A 12,500-nucleotide genomic window follows, 5' to 3' on the forward strand; every position below is an offset into this window, starting at 1 on the left:
TGATTTGGAGCATGTGTGTATGTTTGTGTGTGTATATATAGGCTACCTCAATTAAATAAATTTTGAAATATAAAAAAAAATAAAAAATAAATGCTCAAACATCCATTTTGTACTGTTGAAAAAACCAGCATATGCTTGTTAAGGTAGGTTTTGAAGCTGGTATGCTGGTTTAAACTGGTTTATGCTGGTCAAGTGCTGGTCCTATGCAGGTCCATGCTGGTGCTGGTCCTAAGCTGGTCCTGGACCAGCATGGACCAGCTCAAACCAGCATACCAGCTTCAAACCTACCTTACCAGCATATGCTGTTTTTTTTCAACAGGGGTAACAGACGTGCGTGTTTATTTTAGCTATTCCGTCAGTGAAACAACACACTACAGCCTGTAAAACTATGATATAAATATCGGTAAATAATGGTAGCCTAAATAATAAGAAAGTTAAATATTATTTAAAAACATTCGTTTTTTTATTTCCACACAAAGATGCGTCATATAGCCTACCGCTCTGCGCTTTGAGAGGGATGTGGGACACGAGCAGGAAAGAGACCATTTCTCTTTAATAATATCTTCATGTTATCTCCTGATGTTACAAGCAACTGACACTTCTTGTAAAAGGTCTGAAGAGCGAGTTTTATCCTCCGCAGGGGCAAGACATTCAGGCTATGTTTGATTTTTTTGCTGCCAGAAAAAAGCGACCAAAAAAAATCACCAGCGTGTGAGAAACGCGCTACACAAAAAAACTTGACGCGCATTATAAAGTCTAACAACAAGCACAAACTGTTAAATAGAAATTGACATGCAAGCAAAAATGCCCTGTGTGAGTGAAGATTTGGGAAAAGAAACAGAGATTCCATGTTCAGTGTAATAACTAATGGAATATTGTTAAATTCTCTGCTAATCGAGTGACCAGATCGCGATTCGCAAAACAGAATACAAAGCTTAAATTTATGGACTCACGTACCTCTCTCATTTGGCATGAACCAAAATGTTTCCATGGCTGCGATGTCACATTTAATTGCTAACCTATTATTTCTTTTGTAAACAAAGCTTTGTGCTTCACTCGTGTCATATTCATGTAAATACTGGCACAGCCCTATTAGTGGGTACCGAATGTACCCGGATTCTCGGTACTACCGGTACTACAGAAATGCGGGTATCATTCATATTTTCAAAATTTCAGTACGGACTTGGTACCGAAGTACCGGTACTTTTGACAACACTAGAATGAACTGGTCATTGTAAAATCTCTCAGGTCTACTGACATTTATTATGACATCCACTTCAAACATTACAATGCTCATGATAACTTTCGTTAACTCACCAGCTTCACCAGCTAATTACTCTTCAACGGCGATGCCATAGAAATATACAAAAGTTCAAAGACAAAACTCTAAAGATGGCTGCGCGCTTGTTTCTCTGCCGCATAAGGTCTATATTTGAAGAAACACCCATATGCATTAGCACAAGACATCAGCTGGAGTGTTGTTGCTCCATTCGGCTTCATTCTGGATGGTTCCCAGAGTTTCAGGGAGGCACTGTAAACACGAGTGTGGAACTAGATTAATAGCGTCTCCCTCTTTCACCGTCACACTCCCACAAAAGACTCACTCATGTGTTAAAGCTCCGCAGTTGAACTCCAGACATCGATATTTGTGTTAAGAACTGAAGGGATGTTCTTCACGTTAAAGCTTCAGACGGCCCTGAACTGATTGATCAGGCCTCACGCTGATTAAAAGCTTTTCTCATTGCTGAGATCATAAACGGATAGATAGAGCATATTAATCTGAAAACACAAGCCAAGAGGCTGAACTGGGCTTTACTTGAAGTGATTGAGAATTCATGACTTACTCCAAATGATTGCTTCTCATCTTGTGGTGTCAAATGATGCTATTTATGAGAGGGAAAAGCAGATATCAGCTGAAAACAGGTCTGTGATCCTCTATGCAGCGAATGCATTTTGGTCAACATGAAATTAAAGTTGATCCCATCAGAGGTGGCCTTTGCAATTCAGAGGCTCATTTTAAAAGAAACAGTTGGAGCCAACAGGCTTTCCGATGATGGAGTGCTGTAAAAGCTCTGACAAGTCATCCTTATTATCCAGCGATCTCATAACATTGTGTTCAGTTGACATCTGGGCCAGTGCGGACAGTCTTTCTTGCAGCATGGTGGACCGCAGATATGATTTTATCAGCCGCAAGCACGAGATATAAATACATCAATGAAATGTAGAGAGTGTAGGGAGTTGGTGGCGGCAAATCATGGTTTTAACGAGTGAGTCATTCAATCATTCAGTCAAACAATTTGTTCAAAACTGCTAATTCATTCAGCAAGTCACTTGACTTTATAAATGAGTCGTAGAGTCATTCATTAAACCATTTCATTCAAAAACACATTCATAACAAATCCACTGTGTTGCTCAGAGATGTGCAATATGGCTCTTTGTTTGGAACTATTTTCGTTGGCGAAATAGAGCAAAAATGTTCTCAAGTCTAAAATGAAAATCACCTAAAATTAACTTCTTGGGGGCAGTTGTGGCCTAATGGTTAGAGAGTCTGACTTGTAACCCGAAGGTCGTGGGTTCAAGTCTCAGAAGGTGGGGGGAAGTGAATGAACAGCGCTCTCTTACCCACAACTGCACCTAACCCCCAATCACTCCCCTGGTGCCGCAGCAAAAAATGGCTGCCCACTGACTCTGTCCGTTTGTAAATATTAAAAACAACAACTCATACAGGGATACAACTCATTTTTTGCCCTTTATATCTTGAATTTCAGGGGCATTTGTATTAATTTTGCTAGCATTTTTGCCACAAGCCCCCGTTAATTTCTACCCCTGGTGTGGGGAGGGACTCTTTTTCGAGCGCAAGCGGAGGCCCCTTCTGTTGCGAGACCCGTTTCAGTAGCAAAGGCCACTACTGGATCCTATTTACTTCACTCTTAAAAGTAGAGGTTGTTTATTGGCTTTGATGGTTCAATGAAGAACCTTCAATATCCATGGAATCTTTCCATTGCACAAAAGGTTCTTTATAGTGGAAAAAGTTTTTTAAATTCATTATAATGTTCTTCACACTAAGAAAAAAATGAACTTAGTGTGTCTTACTATGAACTCCTCCAACCATGTGGCTCAATTCCCTATGAATCAAGCATCCCTGACCATCTTTAAATTTATTTTGAATGTAGTTTGTGCCTGTATTTAGAGTTGTAATCAGATCACTTGATAGCAGGTGTAGTAATGGCTAATGGGGTGTGAAACCCCTTTTCATCTAATGTTGATCTGTTGCCATCTTATACACATGGAGATGTTTTTTTTTTCCTTTTAACCAGCTCTGTTTACTGAAGGGTCGTCACTGATTACCTCATTCCACAAGGAACATTTCTCCACCAATCAGAGTCTCTTTGTAGATGCACATTGCCCTGTGCACTTCACAAAATAAGAAATGTGAATGAATTGCCGAGAGTCAATAATTCATAGCCTACACTGACCGCTGGAGTCTCTGGATTTGAATATTTCATTTGCGGCAGGTGCACAGATAGGTGAGAGAGCGTATTTGCTCACAAAATGGCCCGCTGCCACTCCGAGTCCTCCAATGTGTGTCAGTAAAAGGTCTGTGAATGCCAAGTTTTCAGAGCGGTGTCATTATTTACCATCCTGCTCTTCGAATTGCACCGGTAATGCAGCCATTTCATTGGAGAGAAAGAGAGAGAGAAAGAGATATGAAGCCTTTCATTTATCTAACATTGTACTCATCCATCAAACACTGACAGTCCAAACCGCAGCGTTCCTGACAGAATATACTGAGCATGCACAAAAAAAATCACTTTCCTATATATATTTCATATATATATATATATATATAAAAATGGGTCATTGACGAATAAGGTTTTTTTAAAGTGTAAAAAAAACCTAATGGAGATGGAGAGTTTTATTAGGTGTTAACAATGATATTATGTGGTTTTTATAATCAATTAACACTGCTTTTGTCATTTTTTACAAGATGGATAAAATTTGTCACCAAAAAAGTCATTTGGTTTAACCAAAATTTCGGTTTTACTGAATGACACTTTTGGTTATACCGAATGATGATATTTTCAAACAGTGTTAACAGGCTGATATCTAGCTAGCTAGCAAAAGAACAATCGAACATTTTATATTTAGTACAAGTTTTTAAAGTATTACAGCATTTTCCATGTTTTATAGTGGTTGTACCGAATGACCTGATGTTTCGGGACATGCGTATGAGCAAGTGAAAACATGAATTTTTCAAATAGTTAAAAGAGAGTTAGTTACTTTGCTTCACAGCCATGTGGTCCTTTGCAGGTGTCTGAATGATGTCACATCCTGTCACATGATATTGACCGCATGACTTGATCCAAAATGGTCCCTTTATATTGGTTACGCCGAATGACATCAATGAAATTCATTTTTCCAGACATTTTTTCTCGTAACAAAGCAATGACTTCTACACATAATTTTAATACCATTTTGCACCATGTTGATATATGATGTTATAAAATCATGCCAGAACAAAAAATATATACATTTATTACATTTTAAGATATTTTAATCACAAATGAAATGGCTGTATTGGCCTTTGGACGGTTAAACCGAATGACACTTGATCCTTCAAAATCTTTAAAATACCTTTATATGTAGCAAAATATAATTAAAACCTTTTGGATTCAATAAAAGAGATCTAGTAGGATATCATATCATACTTTGGATGTCATACCTTTGTTTTTTATTATTATTAAGGCCTTTGGACAAAAAAATGACCCGTCACGTCATTGACCCATATATATATATATATATATATATATATAAGTTTAATTATATTTAATTATTTAAGTTTTTTTTTTTTTTAACTGTAAAGTCAAGGACATTTACTAAGGAATTAAATAAGTTCGATGTCTGGACTGGATTATAAACCTGTGCATTTATGCATAGCTATGTGGCAGAATAAATTAACATGGGCCAACAGACTACACCTCACCCACCCGTCCTGACTTACTGACGCAACACACACACACACACACACACACACACAAGAGCCATCAGCTACTCTGCACTTGAAAGCAGAGCCGTGTCCCTTTTGGGTGGGTGTGTTTTTTCCGCGGCTCTTGTTTTTCTCACTCTAAACTCTAATCTTGCCAGCGATCAAAGGCGATTACAACTCCATGGAATGAGCATTTTTAGAGCTTCTAAAGGCGGTTTTCAAAAACAACTGCTTTTGGGTTTGGGCTTTTTTCTGCACCTTAAGTAAGCCAATCATTGGGACTGTGACAGCCCACACCAACTTTGATCCACAAGCCGCTCTTTTAGATTTAATATATTCATGTTATTTCAGTCCTAGACCTCCCACTCTCTCCAACTCCCATCATCATTTATATAAGATGGTGTTTTTGGGGAGCAGGGATGCACTGATTCATTTTTCTAATACGCTTCTCCTGTTTGTCGAGGGTGTTTCTCCCGTGCGAATCTTCGCATCTGCAGCACTTATATTACTGTCCCCTGGACATGCCGTTCTTTTATGAGTTTCCCCTGTGCTGATTTTCTTTCCTCTGCATGAGTTGACAGTGCTGATGCTCTGCCGTTCGGCTGCATTACACCCTCTCCGCTGTGCTGTTCTGTAAGGAAAAGTCTGAATGTTTGAGTGTTTACAAGCAGCTGAACTTGTTTGTATGGTTCAGATGGATGACGAGAGGTTTGAATGAAGGCATGTGTTGAGAACTGCTGTAACTGTGTTCTAGGGATGCAGGAGGCTCAGATTGGGCCTGTGGGGATTATAGCCAATGGCAGGGCATGGGTCACATGACACCAATCGCTAAACCTGATTGGATGCCTTTTAAATTGAAATATTAACGCACCAAGCACAGTAAAATCATAGTTAAGGCATGAATTTAGGGTAATGCAATCTGATATGTATGTATGCATGTATGTGTGTGTATATAATATATATATATATTTGTTTATATTTATATAATTTTTTAAATATTTTTTTTATTTATATATTTTTTTATTTTATTTAAGAGATGTTTAATTTTATTATATTTTTAATTTTAATTTTATACATTTTATTTAAATATTTTTATGTATTAAAATGTGAATAATAATTATAATAATAATAATAATAATTATTATTATTATTATTATTATTATTATTATTATATTTTTGTTATTTAAATTTGTCCTAAATTGACATCTTATGAACTATTAAAAAAAATATATATCAATAGCATTCATTTTTGATTAATAATACTACCCATTTCAGTGATATCTGTCTGGTATTAGGTATTTTATGTATTCGTTTCCCAAAAATAATGAATTGAAGTGGTTTTTGTCTGTGATGAATGTTATGGTAATGTCAGTTTAATGTTTATGGTGTGTTACAGGTGAGTCGTCTGCCTGTGGAGAGCTGTTCTCAGTACAGCAGCTGTAATACGTGTCTGGGCTCAGGAGACCCTCACTGCGGCTGGTGTGTCCTACATAACAAGTAAGTCTTTGTCATTCCTATTACATAGACTTGAACAGTTACTCTGTGCACTCAGATATGCTTGATATGTGTCTTGATTAAAAAAAATTCTTGATGTTTAAGAGATATTTCAAACTATCTGAATGTAATTAGAGATGGATTGTGGATTCGCTTGATAAGCAGTTTTCTGTCGGGAAATTTGGGGTTGGTATAAGGAAGTGTTTCCCTTTTTTAGTCAGTAGACTTTTAGTTTTGTCACCACCGTGAACTATAGCTGTGTTCAAAATCGCCCCCTCATTCACTATACCCTACATTACTCCACTAATATCGTCCAATTGGAGGAGTGAATAAAAACGAGTATAACACTCGTTATAGTGGTGCATTATGGGATTGAATGAGTGCACTCGATAACATCCACAATGTTTTCGGACACCGCTACAAATAGCTGTCCCCTCAAATAGTGCCCTATTTAAGGGTGTAGGGGGCAATTTCGAACACAGCTTATGATTTGCTGCTGTTTGGTTGGCCGGTTGCTGTGGACTGACATTCTCATACTAGAGAGCATTTGATTGGAGTATAATGTGTATAGTGCAGGACAGACTATATAGTTTAAAGAAGTCTCTTCTGCTCACCAAGGCTGCATTTCTTTGATCAAAAATACAGTACAAACAGTAATATTGTGAAATATTATTACAGTTTAAAATACTATTTTAGTATATTTTAAAATGTAATTTATTCCTGTGATGGCAAAGCTGAATTTCCAGCATCATTACTCCAGTCTTCAGTGTCACATGATCCTATTTCTTATTATCAATGTTGAAAACATTTGTGCTGCTCAGTATTGTTGTGGAAAATGTGATTCTTTATTTTCAGGATTATTTGAAAAGAATGTTCAAAAGAATGTTTATTTGAAATATAAATCTTTTGTAGGATTATAAATGTCTTTACTGATCAATTTAATGCACCCTTGCTGAGTAAAAGTATTAATTTCTTTTAAAAAAATATTACTGACCTCAAAAGTTAGAACAACAGTTTATATAAGCTAATTTGAAGTATTTTAAGATGCAAACATAATGACCTCAACTGACAGACTAAAAACCACAATTATTGTGATATTTTAACAGCTTCAACTGGGCTCATCCAATCAGATTATGCAGCACACCTATAAATTTTATAATTGTGCATTTTTGAAGTAGAAACACACCAGTAAAAGATTTTGACAGTCATTATGCGTTCCTTACAAACGTGTCTATACTTCATCACCTTCCGCTCGGGATTCACTTATGAACTCTTTAAGACACCTCAGGGAATTCTGGAGCCTAGCCAGCCAATCAGAGCGCTACATCGCTGGTGGCTGCCATTTCAACTACCTCATGCAGGACTTGGCAGGTGACAGGCCTTCCCACATGTTCGCTAGTCTTTTTTTTTTTTTTTTTTTTTTTCCCTCCCGTCATTTTTGTCTTTTACCTCCGGTTGATCCCCAGGCAGCAGCTGGTCATGGGGGCTGGTTACTGCCGTCAGGAAGTGTCTGGCTATTGCTGGCTTACCGCCACCCTGCGCCGCCTATCCGCTGTCATCAGGGCTTTTTGCTGAACTCCCGTCAGAGAGTGGGCTGCATTCAGTCAGAGCTGGGGGAGGAAGAGCATGTGTGATCGACGAACATGCTCCTTTAATTTATGGAGTGTTCGCTGGAAAGAGATGGGAAAGGTTTTGACATAAGTGTGTGTGCGCGGAGCGGTCGAGATCGCGCCATGGGGGCGTTGAGGCCTCAGGGTACGGATTGTCGTTGGAAGCTTCGACAGAAATGAAAAACATTGTCTTTTTATCTGTGAAATCTGTACAGCGAGAGTCAAGTCAACTTTATTCCTTAGCACTTTATACAATACAGATTGTTTCAAAGCAGCTTCAGAGTAATAAACAGGAAAATAACAGAATCAGTGATGCAAACTTCATCAAATATGAGACAAATCCCAATTCTGCTGTAAAGCAGCTCTACAGAAGACAATAGTCCCGTTATTCAGCTCAAGTCAGTTAAGTGGTGATTCAGTTCAATAACAGTGTTGATGTTGCAAAATTCATTAATTATGAAACAAAATCGATTCAGCTATAAAGCAGCTCTACAATTGTCATCATCCAACTAAATTCAGATCAAGCTTTGTTCTCATTTGATAGTGTCAGTGCACTCAAATCGATAATATTACTGTAAATTATAGCTTTTTTTCACACTGTGCTTAACCCTGGGTTATCGTCGTTCTACACCCCACTTTTAGCCCAGGTAAAGAAACGTTTCACACTTGCAATTTAGAAGTGGGGTTACAAAAAATTAACCATGGTTTTACTACGAATAAAACAAAAAAACCATGGTTCTTGTAGTTATTCCATGATAACCACAAAGTAACCATGGTTTTGCTACAAAAACCATAGCTTAACTATGCAGCACAGCCTTTTATTCGGGGTTGTGAAAGGGTTAGCGTTGCTTTTGTGCGGTTAACCTCCCGTTGCAGTGCCAAACGTGTACGGTGTGAAATAATGCGGCGTTAGAATGTTACTGCGTTAGCAACCAACAGCCAATTGCGCGACTTTTTTCAAGAGACCTCTATATTTCTATGGCAGCACTGTCGAAGAGTAATTAGCTGGTGAAGTTGATTAACTTATTGTAGAGTTAACGAAACTTATCATGAGCGTTGTAATGTTTGAAACAGATGTCATAAATCTGTAAGATCTTACCTTCATGCTGTGGAAATACAAACTGGAAGACAGAACACAACCTGTATAGTGCTGAAGAGGGGCGGGGCTACATAAGGTCTATAGGCCGAAATGTCAATTCAGAAAACAACTTGATAGTACAGTCGACAATGTATAATATGAGGATGCATTTAAAAGTTGCCAAGTCCGCAGTCTTCCCTCAGAATTGGGCTACTTTAACACTGTTGCTGTGGGTTGTTTTTCATGTCCGCGAGTTGAAGTGACATGATATTTAGCCCTTGGAATGCAAATTTTACCAGGGGAACCCCATCAAAAAGTGGATTTTACCCCCTGGAATGCAATTTTTACCAGGGGACCCCCCTGAAATGCGATTGGGCTAGTTTTGGGCTAGTTTTAAGTAGCAATTGGGCTTGCAAACTTGCAACCCTATGGTGCCCTGCAGTCGTACAATCAATGACACTGACACCGCAAATGAGGACATTAAGCCAGGGTTTAGGAATGTACAGTGTGAAATATCAGCATATGAATACCAAGGATTAATTGTTAACCCTGGGTAAATTATAAGCCGTGTGAAATGTGAAGCAAGATAACCCAGGATTCTGTTTACTCAGGGCTTACAATGACCCAGGGTTAACTATTTCAAGTGTGAAAATCCCTTATGTGTCTTTTAAACCCCTTATAAGCAAGCCAAAGTCGACAGTGGCAAGGAACCCAAACGCCGTCAGTGACGGTGCGGAAGGAACCATGCGAGTTCTTTTACACAAATTGGATCCAGAGTCAGCAGTCGTAGCATTTCCATGCTTTTGACAGCAGCATATAGACACAGATAAAGTTATCCAGAGGTGATAAAGCAGCTTTGTTCTGTCTTCCTAGACCATTGTCGAGTTGTATGCGAAAGACAGAAAAAAAACTCTGATCCGTTCTATTCTCCATCGCCATACCTTCAGTGAGATAAAAATCTTTAATTAAGATGTAAATCTGGGATTGATGGAATAATTAGCACAAGCCTTTACCGAACCCGTTGGAAAATGACATTTGTTTGCATATTAATAGCATATCCCCAGACTTTACATGACCTTGTGACAGCCGCTGCGCAGCGCAATTAGCAGCAGATCAAGCAAAGCGACGGATTTAATGGCCGATGCGTTCATCGCGCACAAACTCTGTTTCTGAACGCCATAGAGCCTGACCTTTGACCTCAACCAGCTCGTCACCTGCCCGGCCACTCTGTATTCGTGCTCGGATGACAGATGTGTGAATGAAAAGATGTGATACATAGGAGTCAGACAATACGTCGTCGGGTCATACACTTTCTGCCATGTGGCTTTGTGGCTCTCAGACTGCTGCAACTTTGCAGAGTCGATGGAAACTGTTTGCTTTGACAGTGAAAAGGCGACCTTGAGACTCACCGGCACACAAGTCTCTCCACCGCTCAGGGCTGTCTAGTCTGTTTTATTAAAGTACAGCTTGGAGTGTTTCAGTGTATTAACTCAGGTTGCATGGTGATTGTTTCACTCCCACTGGTTAAATATACACACAAAAAAGTGACATTTTATGAGTTACGCATCGATTTTTAGCATAATATAATTAAACAATGCCGCATAACTCATAAATGGCTTGTGAACTACTGCATTAGTAAGATAATTAGCAGTACAAAGAAAATTAGCAGGTCATACAAACAAGGTTTCTATCAAAAATAATTGAGCTATCTTTGAGATCTCAAATATAAGAGTGCTTTGTTGATTATTAGGACCATTGCTTTATGACAGAGGGTTTCTGAGATAATTACTGTGGCTTTTTGGAACCAGATTTTACAGATTATGTATCGTTAATATTCAGTGAGCTAATTTTGTACATTTTCTGAAGATATGCCTGCCCCTTTAAACTCACCACCTTAACAATCTGCACAATTTGAGGCATCATTCATGATTTTTAATACTTAAGGTTAGAGATTTGAATAAAGCATTAACTCTAAGTATATATATAAAAAAAAAAAAAAAAGCCCAATTATTGGCTTTATCTGTATATTAATAATAATAATAATATGTCAGTATTATAAATATAAAAATTAAAAAAATAAATTAATGTATGAAATAATACTATGTTTATTTAGTATTAGTGCTTTAAAAAAAAACAACAAAAAAAAAACAATGTGTATCTTCAGCTACACACTGTCACATGATTGGTTAAACACTAACTGGAAACTACATATCAATGCTGCATGTGTTTGACTCACTGAGAAGAATTGGTTCATATGAGTCATTTGTTCCAGAATCATTTTGGCTACACGTGTTGTGCTATATGGGTTTGATTCACTTAAAAGAACTGATTCAGAGTCATTTGTTCCTGATTCCCAAATGAATGAATCTTTTGAGATGGTTCTTTTTAGTAAATCAAACACATACAGTACAACCAGTGTGGTCTGGTTCCTCAGGAAATAACAAAGAACTGGCTCTTTTTATGGAATTTAAAAAAATTTATATAATATAAAATAAATAATCATAATAAATGTATGAGAAATTTCTAAACATACACTGTTTTTGTTTATTTAGTATTTTTTTTTATTATTATTTTTTATAAATATATATAATAGTGCTCATAATGTGATGTCAAACAGCCAGTCAGTTACTGAAAACTGTATATAGGTCAATATAACAGAGTAAGTTGTAATCTGCATGTGTTTGATTCACTAAAAAATGGTGAGTCAGTTGTTCAGGAATCAGAATAAATGACTCTGAGCCAATTCTTTTCAGTGAATCAAACTCATAAAGCTTCACCAGCACCTGTAAATTCAATAACAGTCCTGCAGTGTTGTTTAATAGAGGAATGTACATGTGAGAACCTTTGATTCAATTCTGTAGACTCTAAAACTTTTCTCTCATTGTTTCCATTGCACACAGATACATTTATATTTTGATAACATTTTTCTCACTTTGTAATTTCCAATTACAGGCAGTTTTATCAGGTTGAAATTCTGTTGAGAAGAATGTAATTGGATCTGGTGTCAGTCTACAGATGGATGAGGTTAGACAGACATATGGTTTCACATCTCTGTGTTTCATAGGAGGAAAGTTTGAAGTAAAATAAAGTGAGAAGAACAGATAATCCCACAATGCATTGCTCCTCATGTACATGTGTGTGCTCCTGTCGGGTAACCAAGAGTCGTATATGTTTTTCTGTTGTTATATGTTATATGTTGTTCTCTGATTTTGATGTGCGTTCCTCTCCAGTGGCACGGAGAGCAGAGAGCGAGTGTCATGAGTCATGGTTCATTTTTAAAGCCCTTGGCATACATTATTATTCTAGAACTAGTACTGTAGATCATACTTAG

The 12,500-nt window shown here is 37.5% G+C and overlaps 1 protein-coding gene across 1 annotated transcript in view; it reads left to right on the forward strand.

Annotated features, from left to right (window-relative positions):
- plxna3 (plexin A3) overlaps positions 1 to 12,500 on the forward strand; it is a 182,977-nt gene that overhangs the window by 77,534 nt on the left and 92,943 nt on the right. Inside the window, 1 exon segment of the mRNA XM_051903241.1 lies at positions 6,384 to 6,484. Within this exon segment, the coding sequence (XP_051759201.1) occupies positions 6,384 to 6,484 (101 nt within the window).

The sequence above is a fragment of the Ctenopharyngodon idella genome, chromosome 8 (assembly GCF_019924925.1).
Source record: "Ctenopharyngodon idella isolate HZGC_01 chromosome 8, HZGC01, whole genome shotgun sequence".
Lineage (NCBI taxonomy): Eukaryota > Metazoa > Chordata > Actinopteri > Cypriniformes > Xenocyprididae > Ctenopharyngodon > Ctenopharyngodon idella.